This window comes from Anguilla rostrata, chromosome 3 (genome assembly GCF_018555375.3).
Source record: "Anguilla rostrata isolate EN2019 chromosome 3, ASM1855537v3, whole genome shotgun sequence".
Lineage (NCBI taxonomy): Eukaryota > Metazoa > Chordata > Actinopteri > Anguilliformes > Anguillidae > Anguilla > Anguilla rostrata.
This window is the reverse complement of record NC_057935.1, coordinates 54,333,007-54,348,300: the sequence shown is the minus strand read 5'-3', so window position 1 is coordinate 54,348,300 and position 15,294 is coordinate 54,333,007. Positions and strand designations below refer to the sequence as shown.

General features: G+C 41.8%; 2 protein-coding genes across 3 annotated transcripts in view; one reads left to right on the top strand and one right to left on the bottom strand.

Annotated features, from left to right (window-relative positions):
- Positions 1 to 1,603, top strand: part of atrx (ATRX chromatin remodeler) — a 43,663-nt gene extending 42,060 nt beyond the window's left edge. For both annotated transcript variants that reach the window (XM_064328308.1, XM_064328309.1), the window contains exons 34-35: positions 13 to 141; positions 234 to 1,603. In XM_064328308.1, coding sequence (XP_064184378.1) covers positions 13 to 141; positions 234 to 467 — 363 coding nt within the window. In that variant the 3' untranslated portion in view covers positions 468 to 1,603. The remainder of the gene's footprint in view (positions 1 to 12; positions 142 to 233) is intronic.
- Positions 1,604 to 5,332: 3,729 nt separating this feature from the next.
- On the bottom strand, positions 5,333 to 15,056 carry fgf16 (fibroblast growth factor 16). The gene is made up of 3 exons (XM_064328307.1): positions 13,786 to 15,056; positions 10,929 to 11,032; positions 5,333 to 7,420 (listed from the first exon to the last, which is right to left on the bottom strand). Exons 1-3 carry the CDS (start codon positions 14,054 to 14,056, stop codon positions 7,175 to 7,177), a joined length of 621 nt encoding a protein of 206 aa, XP_064184377.1. The 5' UTR covers positions 14,057 to 15,056; the 3' UTR covers positions 5,333 to 7,174.
- Between the last annotated feature and the right edge of the window lie 238 nt (positions 15,057 to 15,294).

The following is a 15,294-nucleotide window of genomic DNA, read 5'->3' as shown; positions in this document are numbered from 1 at the left end:
GCCATCTTGCAGTGGAAGGAGAACCCAAGCCTGACGGAGGTGCAGGTGCAGGCCATGGCCTATAGCCGGCAGGCCACCGTGCAGGTGGAGCTGAAGCGGAGGGAGGCCCTGTACCGCGACGTGCTCAACAAGCAGCAGACGGTAAGCCCTGAGGACCACACCGCCTCGAATCCCTCTTTCTTTCTCGCTCAGTCCCTCTCTCTCTCTCACACCCTGTCCTTCTGTCCCTGCAGCTGATGATGTACGTCCAGAAGGTGATCACCAACAGAAAGGTGCAGGAGCAGCAGATCGCCTTGGCCAACCGGGCCAACCTCCTGAACCAACTGGCCATGCAGAATGACTTGTTGGGATCTCAGGGCCTGACCCAGATGGACTTGCTGGGAATGTACCAGTTTGGCGGGCAGATGTCCCAGGTGTTGCCAGGGGTGGCCACACAAAACATCCCAGGATCCTCCAAGGGCAACTAAACGTGTCTGACGCACCCGCCCTCTGAAGGATCTGGGTTCTGGACTGGCAGAGTGATTTAATCCACTTTTAAAACCTAATTGCTGCTTCCCCCACCGAGAGAAGTATGCAGAAACATCTAACATCTAAGGACAGTCCTAAGGGGTCTTGCAATTTTATTGTTGTATATATAGCCTTAATGTTATTCATTTTATTCCCATTTTTCAAGGTATTTTCAAAAAGATGAAAATGGAAAAAAACTAATTCCCCCTAAAAGCTTTTAAGCATTGCATCATCCTTTACATAAAAATTCCCTTTTAAGGAGGGCTGTTGAAATTGTTTTTGTTTAGTTTTTTATATCGTATATATAAAAGTATAATATAAATGCCTAAATACACTTCAGTGGGACCATAGTATTTCTTGTTTATTCTGATTTGACTACCTTTTGCCTCCTTAAAGCAGCAACCCTCTCCCCTTAATAGAGTTCTTAATAAATTTGTAACAATTTGATGGTAACTGGTTCTCCAGGAGATACTGGTGCCCAATACCTGAAAATAATTTGTTGCTTAAATTATGGCCTTTACAGAAGGTTAATGGCATCTAGTAAAATTATGAAATAAAAAAAAGTGTTAGATACCTTCTTTTTTTCTTTCTTTTGTATTATGCTTTGAGGCAGTTATACTAGTTGTTGCTTAATCATGATATGGAATGCCCGTGTCGTTCAAACTGCTTGCTGGATTCTCTGGACTTTTGTAACTTCCAGTTCTTGTTGTAAAGTGTGCCTAGTCATAGTACTGTGGGTACTGTTATCGTTTTCCTGTTTTATTTTTTTGTTTGTTTTTTTTGTTATTCTTTTGTTCCACTTGTGTTGTGTTATGTTTTTGTTATTTCTTCGCACATTTTCGCTTTCAGTGCTAAACAAGCGTAGATGTGTGGTGTTGAGGAACGACCTCACTTATCGGAGACTGTGGGAGGGTGTGCACTCCCCAGATTGCACAAGCTGTAATTAAGAAATGTAGAGGAACTTTTATCCTTCCCAAGAATGTTACCACATTAGCAAATACACTTCCTTGTTTTGCCATTAATCTGATCTGCAATTTACTAGATTAGTATTTAATATTACATTTAATAAAGTGACCAAAAGGCTGGTTTTCTTGTATTTCTGAGGTGGTTTTTGCATTTGTAGAAGGCTTTTTCCAAAGTCGAGGCAGAGAACTGACATCTCTGACATCTGACACATTGTTAACTGTCAAGTATCCATGCTTGACCTTGTGTCTTATTCTGAGATAGGTCTTGATTATATATGTGTGTATATTTATATATATCTGGTCTCTACATTAACGGTCTGGTTGAATTTCTACTGTTCTAAACAGTTTGTTTTAAAAACCTCTACAAATATAAACATGCACAAGGCCATATATAAAGTAGCTGTCTTTTGGGCAATCAATTTATTCTGAAAAAAGGTGATGTTGAACACATTCTTACAACTTACATTTCCTCATTTGTCTGTGTGTGTGTGTCACTCAAAATGTCAGAGTGATTTGGAGAGCTTGACATCCTCCTTGCCCTCTGACCTATATTAATCCACCTTTCCACAACCTTTTTGGCATCTAACTGCTGAATAGCAGACCCTGCACATATATGTTCATTTAGTAAGCATGTTAGTAGACAAGCTAATTCAGCAATTGGTTTTGATTCTCTTCAAGGAACTAAAAGCTCGTTCAACAGCTGCAGTGGACTTGGGAAGGACCAGCGCAGCTTCAGTGAGCATCAGCAGATTCTTGCACTGCTCTTGCAGTCAGGGTCCACGAAGTAATCAGTCTATGCCTTTCCTAGCTGTGTCTGGTAGGGATTTAATCAGTGCTTTTGCTGATGGCCATTACACAAATCCGGCTCTGTTCCTATCGCTGCCATCCGCATCTAAGACGCTAGCGAAGTGATCAGTCACACACTTCAGGTGATCTACTCCAAAGGTTGTCGATGTAACTCAGATATGAGGTAAAACGATTATTTATCGTTATTTATAAGTTTCAGCATCAGCAATCACAAGTCGGTTCTCCTCAATGCAAACCTTCCCACCAGGCTTTACAGTATTTACCCAGACCTTGTATAATTAAGTATAATTTCGCATTCACTTTGCCTCGTATTATTTTATGAATCAATTCTCACTCAGGGCACAGACAGTGTGATTGGTTTGATTTGGTGAGATGCAAAAATAGTCCATTTTAATGCATGTTGAGGGGGTGTTTAGGTGTGACACTTGAGATAACCACTCGCTTGAATATGCAAGTCGGTTATTTCATGGAATTATCTGGAAAAAATTCACTGACCAGTCTTTATTGTTGAGCCCTGTGATGTAATATTGCAGTAGCCATAGCAGAATGAATTCTGAAGCGCACAAAAGCATTTTATGTGCTCAAGTTCAGGTAAATGCCTCCAAACTCACTGGATGGTGCTTCATCCTACAGCAAGACAATGATCCCAAAAACTGCTAAAGCAACAAAGGAGTTTTTCAAAGCCAAAGACTGGAAAATCTTTGAATGGCCAAGTCATTCACCTGATTTGAATCCAATCGAACGTGTGATTCATATGCTGAAGAGAAAACTTAAGGCAACTAGCAAACCAGAAACAAGCAAGAGTTGATGGCGGCTGCAGTATGGGCCTAGCAGAGCATCAACAGAGAAGATATTCAGCACCTGGTGATGTCTAAGGGACAAAGTACTAAACATGAGTACTTTCATTTATATTAATATGTCCCAAATATGGAGCTTAAAATATACTTTCGGATAAAATAAGAATTTGATCATTGTTCTGTAATCGAACTGTCAGCGTAAAGCAGAAACTCTTCTGAAGTGTTAATTTACGGATTTCTCTCCACAGCTTAAGTGAAGCCTGAATAAATAATGTAGGAAAGCCTATATACTGAGCCTCCAGAAAGACTCCAAAAGTCAAAATAATGTTCTGGAAGTTTTGTTTTAGGACTTGCAGAATGGCGGGGGCAAAATCGGAAAAGAAACTGTCCGCATTATTAGTGTCTGACAAAGCGGTCAAGCTGTCCTAGTTTGCGTAAGTGGCCCTGCCTTGCTCAGTATATTTGTTACTGTTTTTACATTCTTTCTGTCCTGTTATGAAATATAGTGGGCAAAATCTTGAGACTAGCTGGTGCACAGCTGCAGGTGAAGGCTTGACTTTGTTGCAGTGGAATTCATTAATGTGACTCATTTCTTCTTACATGTAGCTTTTTTTTTTCTTTTTTTTTTTTTGCAGTCTGGATGTCATGACATCTGTTACTCAGTTGTTCATCAACCTTTTGGGGATCATTTTGAGCCTGGTCTTGTCTGATGACAAACCAGTAGCGTTCTCTTCCTCTATCAGGCACATTGATTGTTGCACTATACTTCTACCAAAATCCAACAAATTTGACTTTTGTTTGTGAAGCACTTTGTTGCCAATAGAATGTAATGCTCAGATAAGTCTTGCCTGGATCCTTTTCAATTTTCGCACCGCCAGACTCTATCTCATCCCCTTCGTACACCCCTCTCCCCTACCCCAGCCACTCCCCTGGCCTGATCTTTCATGTGCTGATTTTTTTTTTTCTCTACCCAATATTGTTTTTGTTTCTGTGGTTGCCAGGAATTTTTTTCCCCTTGCCTTATTCTTTTCCATTTCCCTCTCTTGGGAGCCTACGTTCTCAGCTTGCAAAAAAAACGTCCAGCAGAGGAAACATTACAACTATTGCAGATGTTGAAATGTTGATCCCATCCTTTCTTTAGGACCTGAATTGTGTTACGTTAGCTACTTAATGTGAGTAGTGCCGTCTTCCACCCACATCCACACCCTGCACCACTGATCTCAGAGCAGCGTGTGTATGCATGTGGCAGAGAAAAAATTGCAATTCAACAGCCATTCACTAGATGAACTCTGCAACATTCAGAGGCCGTCTGCTTAGGTTTTGTTGGTTTCGTTGTAATATCAAATAAGATTATTTATGGGGAGTGGGATCAGCTAAAATAAACACATAAATGGATAAAGATACCATTAATGGGATGAATGGCAGTTGGGGCATTGATGGGGGACATTTAGCCTTGCCTGTAATTCGGGTGAAAAATTCACCATCCCAACAGTTCGCCAAATCATTATTTGTCCTTGCCTAATTTTTAGAGGTGAGAGAACAAAAGCATGGGAATGGATTGAACTATGATTCAGTGCACTTCGCCATTAGTCTGTCCCTGTGCTGCCTGTCGCTCTTTTATCGCTTTGCATGAGCCAGCAGCTTTGATTTATATGTCTGCAAACTGGAAGAGCAGCGCGACTGCAGGTGCCCTGGGCCAAGAGCACTTTCTTTCTTTACATCATCAGAGAGCGCGGGGATCTCAGGAGAGAGACGGACCGCTTTGAAAGTGCGGTGCAGCATTCCTCTGGAATGCTAATTCAAAGAGAAAGGTTAAAGAAAAATTGATTCTCAGGTGGGCTTTCATCCTTAAGTGTGGAAACGTAGACTCAGGTTAAATAAGTTTCAACACCTTTTGAACCTGTTCTGTTAACTTCGCAAACCCCGTAGTGTTGGGCCTAATTCCGCCTTACAAGGCCCTACATCAAAGAACAACACATAGTTGTCCTTAAGCTTATAGTCCGTGTTCGTGTGGTTAAAGTGGAATAGGCTGTCCTTAAATGTACAGACTAAGCGGTGTGGTTTTGATTGACATTTCCAGTGACCTGCAGAAGTTAAGTATGGACAAAGATATGACCCCCGTACTCTGGGCCTGACCATGAGAATGTTGTGACAGAGTTCTTTTGCGGGTTCTGACAGTAAGAGGGCCACAGGAGTGGCCTGCCACTATTCCATACATTATTAGATGAGATAAATGCTAGACAACTCGATCAGCTCTTGGGTTTCTCACAAGCAGGTTTTAATTGGTACAGAGGGTCTTTCCCCAAGCAAAAATAGGCACTCACAATGAACATTCAAAAAGCAGGACAATTTTATTGTCTTATTCGCTCAGTTCATGTTTAAGTATTTTTTTCTTCTTTACAATTTCAGTAGGAAACTACAGTTCTGTTAACTTTTCAAGTTCATTACAAAATAAAGTCTTTGCAATAAATAAATATATTTATGTATAGAAAATAAATATATTGTACATCTTATATAAATAGGTTTTGTCCATATTTACACCACCATTGCGCACGTGTTAATAATGTTCCAGACATATTGAACATTACAAGTCACTCTCAGTTCAAAAAGCCAACACAACATAACATAACCACTGTGGCAGCATCACAGCTCTGGCAGGAAAGTTGCATAATCCCAAGCTTATTTGCAGCAGCTTTTATAGTTAAGTTTTTTTGGTCTTTTTTTTTTTTTTTTTGGTTAAGCCACATAATATGTAAGCTATTAATTTTCATTGTGATGAGCAGACTACAGTAACTTCAGAGAGAAGAGGAAAGATGATTCTGAGAGTGGTGTTAAGTGCTCATCAATCTTAGAAGGTCTCCTACAGGAGATTAGCCTCGTCTTTCTTCTACGGTCCAAAGCTTTGAGAATGAGCCAGGTGAGTTTTTTTTTTATTTCCCTCAGCTCTTTTAGCACTCCCTTTGATTTTCCTTCTCTTTATTGAGAATACAATCCAAGCCTTTTCTCCATTCTGTCTTCCATTTCCCCTATTTGTCTCACTCATTGATTTGTATTACGGATTGTCAGTTGGCTGTCTTTTCACTAATGAGAGTAGAGCTATTCTCACCTGCCCCCAGAGATCAATTGATTTTGTTTGTGGTTGAAAGGACGACACTTTCCTTAACCAGCAGACAGCATTGCTTTTCTCAGACTCTGGGTGTCTTCTGGGAGTCTGGTGACCCACTCCTTTTGCCCTTCTCCCAGGTCACACATAGATTGTAGATAGCTTGCTGCCTCTACCCACATCTAACGTGGGCTCCACAGTGACTCATTGGGTCAGTTCATTAAATTTAATCTGACCGTTTGAGCAACATTGTGGGTGGCACTGGGGCGTCTCGAATGTGAGCATGGTTGAGAACTCCAAAGGCACATCCAGGTGTATTGTAAACTCTAATTCCAATCCTCCCACTGTAAAATTCCAAACAGCCTCAGGCCCACCCTTGCTTTGTAAAGGGCCACGCCCCTAGGTTGGAGGCACCATCAGATGCCACTTATCTCAGAGTCCACCAAACAGGCTCCGCCGCCGTGACTTTAGATCGTGTCTGCTGCAAAGTGCACTAGATCTGAAGGACAGCCTCGGTGAGAGCCAATCCATGCTGAGTGAGGAAAAATTGACTGCTGTCAATTTCAAATTTTTTTATTTTATTTCATTTTTAGATGGAGCTTCATGGGACCATCTCGTGTCCCAGATGACACAGTGTGGGTCAGGTAACGACGTGGCGAACACCGTTCAGCAGTCACAGGGCTCCCTTGGCAATGCCTCTCAGAACAGTAGGGCTTCTATTTGCATCAGTAAGCTGAGAAGGAAAACATGTCCCGCCGTCCTGTGGTTCTGAGCACATTAAGGAAAGGAAGCAGACGCATCGGGGAACACACACGTACTGTTTATATCAGTAACCACAGGAGAGGGCTCGTCCTCTGGACGAGGAGACGAACACAAACACAAATGGGTGAGGAGGGGAGTCGTGACAGCCTTCCTGCCTCATACATCCACACTCCTCCTCCCCTCCCCCTTTCCCCAAGCCGAATCCCTAACCCAGTTAACTGAGAGGCGCCTGGTCACCTGTACTGGAACAGGTCCCTGTAAGCCTGTGGGATCTTCTCGATCTCTACAGGCCTCGGCAGGAAGTGGGTGAGCTTCTGGTGCTTTTTAGTCCTGCCCCCTTCCCTGGGGGAGCCGTCCTTGTTGAGGGCCACGTAGTAAAAGCGTCCCGTGTCCGAGTGTTTGTAGAGCGTAGAGGCATAGGTGTTGTACCAGTTCTCCTCAAACTGCTCCCGGAACACACACTCTGCTGTCAGCTTCTTCTACAGAGAGAGAGAGAAAGAGAAATGTGGTGCTCAGGCCAGGTATGCATGCGTCAGGCAATGTTAGCATGCCAAACATTCCAGCTCCAGTCCACTAAAAAACTGGTGCCGAACACAGGCACAAGACAGTAGCGGGACTCACAATGGCTGGGGTCTGTGTCTGTGTGCTCAGATACACGCTCAGATATGTCTCCTTGGCATGGTGGGTGCAGTATGTGGTGATGAATGGATGTGATTCTGGGCTGGAAGAAGTTGTCAGGGTTATGGGAATGCTCCCCATCACAATAATTTCCATTTTATGGACCAATCAGATCGAGGAGAGAAGAAATATTCGGCTTTGTCATTGGCACAGAAAATGGGAAAAGACGGGGGAGCAAGTCTCACGGTTGGTGGTGCAGACGAATGTTAGTGGAGAGGAGGAAGAGTGGAAAGTATTCGAGGCTGGCAGGAGCTGGAGGGAACGTCCCGAAGAGGCGGGGAGAGTAATTACGGCAGGCTTTTGGCCGGGGAACAAAAAATCACTCCCCAGCTCGGTTAACCTTTCCGCCCGCTTTGCGAGTCTGCTTCCCCCTCCGTGACGCAGTGACCGCAGCAAAGCCGCCAGCTGCTGCGGTTCTGCGCGGCTGCCGCCCGCCTCGCCACTGTGGGTTCAGCAGGTGAGAGCGTGCTGGAGGGGTGGGACGCAGCAGAGCAGGGACTGTGGGAAGCACCACTGGACACTGGCACCGCTCCGCATTCCCTGCGCCAGCCAGGCCCAAGCATGGCTTTGCTACAAATGCTACTGCCAGACCGGCTCCTTTCTGAATCTTTAAACGACTAGAAAAAAACCTCAAAGATGTGGTTAAAGAGTGGAAATGTACACATTTGTACCGTTCACCTACTTCTGAACCCTGGTTTGGCTAGGCCCTGGACTCCGAACTTGGCATTCCACCATGGGCCTTCAGACTGAAGTAAATGCACGCGTAACTGAATGTGAAATGTCTCTTAACATTGCTGCATAATTTATAAAATTATGTGACCTAATCTTCATGGCAGTCTCAGAACATTTTAACCATCAGCCCAGGCATGTTTATTTCAAAATGTTTTGCATGCATTGGCGGTTATTTGCCACAGATTGATTGACTGGTCCTAGTCTTTTGCTGACAGAGTTAAAAGTTTGCTGTATGTATACAGGACATTGCACAAGACCTGGCATATATTATAATAATCAGGACTGGGATTCCCATACTTTAGGTGTAAATGAACCCCTTTTCAATCTCTAAATATTTTGCAGAATATTTGTTATTTGTTACCATGGTCCTATTTTCCTTTGAAGCATCTTTGAGAAAAGTAAACTGATAGCAATTGAACAGAAGCAAATATAATTTACCTGGAATGTTCAATTTAACCAGACAGCCCCTGAATGTGGAAATTAACTAATGAACTTATTTCTGTTCTGCCATAGAAAATAATACTTTACAAAAGAAATATATATATAGAACATTAACTAAATGCATGTAACCTTGGGCCATAAAAATCCTGTCAGAAGTCCTGGAGTGCATGCAGGTTTTTGTGGTTTGCTTTCAAACAGCGGCCTATTACGGCTTAAGAGTTTCTTTACTTATTGCTGTAAATCACTTTTAGTGTCAGATAAAAGCGATATATATATATATATGTTATATATATATAGATATATAATATATATATATGCGCAAAAAATTATTATTATTATTACCCGATGTGTACTTTCAGGTTGTGCGGCAACATACAACCAGATCATTGATAACCTTAGGTTTGTACAGACTGCCCTCTACAATTAAGAACTCAGGTCTTTCATAGGGATTAAGTACCCAGACTGTGATGGCCATTGCAAAACATTGATTTGGTTTCCACAGAACCATTTCTGTGTTGATTCTGAGCTATGCTTGTGGGTCATTGTCTTGTTGAAAGGTCAATCTATGACCAAATCTCACCCTCCTGACAGAGGTACACTAAAATGTACTTGTGCTTGGTGGAATTCGTTACGCCATTGATCTTAAGAACAGTCCCCATACCACTGACATCACCTTATTTGATGGTTGATAGGTGATGCTTTTTCCTTGTATGCATCCCTTTTTTGATGCCAAACATGCTAACGGTGTACGTGGCCATCTCATCCGACCATAGCACCCGGTTCTAGTCACGTTTCCAGTTATGTTCGGCGAAGACTAGCTGCTTGAATTTGTTGGTTGCTTGTCCGTAAGGGCTTTCTTTGTGCAACTCTTCCAAAGAGTCTAGAAAGTCTGGAGGTGCCATTTTATGGTGGATTGTCAGACTTGCTGATCTCAAGATGCAACTAAACTCGACAGTTCTTGAACTGTAATCCTCGGGTTCATCTTTGCCTCCCGCACCATCTGCCTCACTGTGCATGGGGACAACGTGCACTGGTCATTTTCCTGGAAAATTTTCAGCTACAGATGTTTGATACTTTTTGATGGTCAAGAACCATCTGTCTCTTTTGATTTGACATTTAACTTTGGCTCTTTGTTGATCAAGTTCATCAAAAGACTGAGGTGAATTTGAATAAATAGAATTCTATTGCAAATTCATTTTGTTTGATTTTATTTTAAAGAATCTCCATCAGGTATCAGAAGACAATGTAATGGGGGCTAAAATGGTATTACATTCTGACAATTTACCAGTTCCAGTATATTGTATATATGATGAGGGAAAACATGACAGCTGAGACGATAGCTTGTATCTGATTATTAATAGGAACTATAACGGTAGGACGGTAACTGATTAGAGGAGAATAATGAAAAACAGCGGTACTACAGGCCTTGAGTGTCCCTGGTAAAGACAGTTTTGTGAATGTTGTGCAGGTGCAGTAAATAGAGCAGTCCCCTGTTCAGGCTCCGCCACGTCTCTACTTGTTATAAAACAGTTCTGCGTGCTATGAGAATATGTAAATATTTTTATGAGTATGAGAATTCTAAATGCTGAGGCTTACCACTGAACACAGAGGGGACAGCCACTTCAGTTTTCTTTGAGAATGGAATCAAGTGAAAACTGCTTTGTGAAGAGAAATAAAACTAATGCAGTATAAATATTGACTGTTATGAAATATCTATTTTTGCAAAGAACCAAATTCAAACAAGAAGGCATAGGGATAGAGGTCAGTGAGACGGTGTGGATATCAGTTTGTTTAGTCTTTGGGGTGATCTTTCTTCAGTACTTCTGCATTCTACCAAGAATAAAGTATAATATTAGTGTTTTTCCCTGGGTGAATTTATAACCAGTTTTTGTGGGGTTTTTGTTTTAAATTGGTCATTTTGGTGGTAGTGTTACTACACAAAGCCACATCCCTAACTTTAAAAACAACACCAAATGGCATCAGGCCATCATCACTGATAATCTGGAACAAGAGGTGTCGGCTTTGTTGCTGACCCTCATTGCATACAGATGTGTAGCAAACAAGTGAGTGACACAACTGCAAACAAGAGAGAGCGTAAGGCATGTTTAAGCATGTGCATAAGTGGTTCTGACTTACCGACCCATAGAGCTCGCCCCGCCCATTCATCCCCAAGTAGAGCCCAGCATCCACCCCACGAATGCTGACCAGTCCAACAGCCAGGCTGATGAACTCCAATATCCCTGAGACAAAGACAACATTGGTCAGTCTCCCACGCTGAAGAGACTGGTGGCTTTCCAGAAAAACAAGCAAACCTGCATCGTCTGCTCACAGCCAAGGGAAAACACTGTGAACATGCACTGGGTTGTGATTTGTGGGACAGACCAAAATGAAGGTGTATTTGGTGGACATTAAACGACTGGGTGCAGAGGACCATATGAGCAGGATGCATCTGAAGTGCAATGTCCTTAAATGAAGTGAGTTTGACTGACTAGCACTTTGTCAGAGAATGAAATATGTCAGAGTAACCATTATCCTTTTAACACCTCCAACACCACAGCGAGGCATAGCAAAGACCAATACAGAAACCAGAGGTTAATGATGAATGAAAGCAAGTGTGACTTTTTTTTTTTTTTACAACAAATACAGCTCCTTACATTCAGTAACCATCCACAAAATTGTGTTTGTACTTAAAAACTATAAATCTTGGGATTATTCAAAAGTAAAAGTTAAGGATACATGTCAAATGAAGCCAAAAGCTTGATTGATCCCTTTCATCTTACAGTTAGCATGTTAAGGGTTTTTTCCAGTTTCTTTGTGACAGTTATCTGTACAAAGCGCTGTACAAACAAAATTGAATTGGAAAAAAAAAAGAACTGAAAGCATTTATACAATATGTGAAAGCACATTACTTAAGAATGTTCAGTAGTGATTTTCTGAGCATTGTGCCTGAACATACTACAAATCTACCCACACTTTTTTTTTTCATTTTAAGCTGAATCAACCCAATATTATGCTGTGTTTGTCTATAACGAGCTCATGTAGATACTTTCTAATGTGTTCAGGTCTGTATAAGCTGAAAAAATAAGATTAGTTGGGGGCCAATGGTCCTGAAACAGTAAGAACTGAATCCATGGTTCCTTTTTCATATAACTTGGTGTACACAATCCTACCTCCCATTAACTGCTATAGTTTCTCATGTGACTCTAGGAATAAGAAACCAAGGTATGCAAACCATGAGCTATGGTTTCTATATTTGTACTGTTCTATATGAGCAGCAAGACTACATGTTCCACTTTCGCCAATCCAAAATCAGGTGGAGTGGCAAAAATGGACGTTCTAAGAGCTATTTCCCCCGGGAATCCAAGGTGCAAAATCAGAGTTGGTGAGTGAAATGCACACAACAGTGACTGATATGATTGATATGTGTGCAAATTACAATAACCAGACCAGCGCAGGACCATGGACAGATCTTTTCCCTGAAACACACAATGGACAACTCTGCCACTATAATATGTTCATGATGTTATGGTCTCACCTTATTAGTATGAGGGAAGTCTACTTATTGTTATAACACAGCAAATCTGACCAGCAGCCGTGTGCTTTTCTCTAACTTCATTCATCCCATTTAAGTTCTGACACTCAACAATAGAACAGACATTGTGTATGAGTTTAAATTGGCTGAAGTGCAAATTAGGATTGAATGAACATACACAGCTCATGAATTGCCACAAAGACCTTGGTGGGAGGATTGTGGAAAACTCTTAATTCTTATCCCCGTCAAAAGTAATAACATTATCTGCCAGTTTACGCAATTTGTAAAAGTGAACATGAATCCTGCGGTGAAATGTACATATTTTAAATGTTCTCTAAATAATTTAAAGTTGTATTATCATAGTTTACTTTATACTATAAAATGCAGGTAAAGACAAAATATTAAGACTGAAACATTGCGTCCTGTAATATTGAAATCCTAGTAGTATGACACGAGATGCATTCCGTTTTACGACTATGTATATAAATATATGAATAAAATTGCAGCTGCGTGCTGTCTGGAATTTTGCTTAGCTCAATCCACATACATCAAAATCAATGATGCGACAGGATACACGAAAAATGCTTCCAGCGCTTGCTGAGTAAAAACGTGTTTAAAATTCAGCTTAATTAAAGTCAGGCTGCCCTCATGTATTTCTAACATAACTGAAATGCATTGCAGTCGGGCTTTGGTGATGACAAAATCCAAACATACGGACCACCCAATCTTGTTAATTCGCTTGTTTTGGCTGAAGACGTAAGCATTAAACTTCCTTGAATTCTACGATGGTCATATGCTTTAATTTAGAGTTATTTCGCCCTGTGAAGCACGGCTACACCTGCAGGGTCACTGCGGATATGAAACTACGCATTTCTACGCCGTGCCCTCATTTGTTTACCATTATAATTGTAACCACTCCTTGGGATGATTTATACTAATAGCGTAATTCGTAGTGTATGTGCCTGTGTCGGTTGGATCCTTTGAAGAATATTATAAGAAGAAACAGCCCCGTGCTGCTCCGTCGTTTTTTTCTGAGTAAAGACACCTGTGTCCCTTTCTGATTTGCTGGACGAAGGGAGGGTAGTCTACAAGAAAAGTGAACGTGAGTATAACGGCACCGCAGACAGGAGTCGATGGTAAGAATTAGCCAATAAAGCCGGAATATTTAAACGACCCCCCAAGCTATACGTTATCACTTCACTGCTCTGTCTCGAAAGACTGCCAGAAAGTTGGCTCGACCGTTTGCTTTCTTGTACGCTGAACACATTCATTAGCAGAAATGTGAAATCGTTTTACTCCAATACAAAGTCATGTTAAATAACATAGGCCTACATTTATGATATGATAACGGAAATAACTGACCAGATCTGATAAAATACTAAATTCATCATCACCACATTGTGAGAATCACATGACAACACTAAGGCGTCAATAGTCATTGAAAATATTTAGCCTACTCACCGAATCTGCTATGATCCTGTCTGGTCCCGTGCACTGTTCCATTGGGAAATATCTCCAAGTGGAAACCCGTCCGACAGTACAGCTGCCGACGGCGCAAAATGCCTTTCAGGTGGCCAAAATCCGTCAGAGAGCCTCGCTGTAACCTCCCTTCAATCTGTCCCAATCTCTCATTCAAGCCCACGGGCGATTCCGGCAAAGGAATATTCCCCAGCGCAGGAAACCCTTGTAAATCCAAATCGAGCGCCCCAAGAAAGCCTCCGACCTCTGCCATCGCGCACAGTAGGAAGGTCTGTTTGCCCAATTAATAGTTCAGTCCACTCTGCGAACAAAGTTTAGCCTACTGCGAAAGAGATAAAACAAACCCATGCAGATGCTGAAGCTCAAGACGTATCCGCCGTGCAGTAGTTCGCCCGTGCTTGAATGGGTGTTTGTCAATTCTGTCATTGATCGTCCCTTGCAATTCATCACTGTGGAAATGTCTGTTTATCAGATGGAAAGAGCCGTTTATATACATACTCCCCAAGCATTCACATATTGGATATTCAAATACAAGCCACGCCTGGCTGGCATCCCTACTTTACACACATCAATTTTCTTACCGAAAAAAATGTAGCTCCAATCCCGCCTTTGCGAGGGATTCTGCCACTGCCGCTGTCACTATAATAACCGTTATTCTTATAGCTACCCATATCTTATTAACAATCATATGAAACTTCATATGGAATCTGCACATTGCGCCCAGGCGCTGACGCATAGCTACTCTTGGCTGTGGTTTTTTTGGCTTCTGATAAAACCATACAACCGAGTTCATGCAACTCTGTCTAACAAATTCTCAGGAGTGCGATAAAACGTGTAACCTGTGTAAAACGTACAATCATGATACATAAAACATAAATAAGAGTCGATGACACGTTGTAAAGAAAACTACATTTATATTTCTTGGTGACGCAGAGTCGCTCCTGGCGCGATATCTATTTATGATTCTGATAATCTTCTACACTGTCCCGTATTTTCCCCTAACTTGCTCGTTAAGCATGTTTCTCAAATTCCTCCGCTTTCAAACACACACGGACACGCAGCAGTTCACCTCCTAGTCCAGTGCGAATCAGAAGACCAATCGGACCTGAGCGTGTAAGGTAGCCTACTCGATGTATAGTACGCGTTATGAGCCACAAGAGAAGTTCGGTTTTAAATTTAAATGAAAGCCGTTTCTCCACCTCCTTGTTGGAAGCAGGTGCTTCCTCGCCTTCTCCCTCGGCAGTAGTGCTATAGCTTTGGAGCAGCTGTTAGATAAGCTTACATGTATATTAGAATGAAAAGACCAGAAAAAGTTGACGGTTCGTATTTAAACTGAGTCGTACAGGAATTATCCAGGAACCGAGCGGCAGTGTAGCCTACTGAAATGATTTGTAACAACTGGGCAGTGTAATAATGCAATAAACATAGATTGTTTACACCTTAGAACATTTTAAATCGTTGTCGGTATCACCTGGCATAAAACAATATACG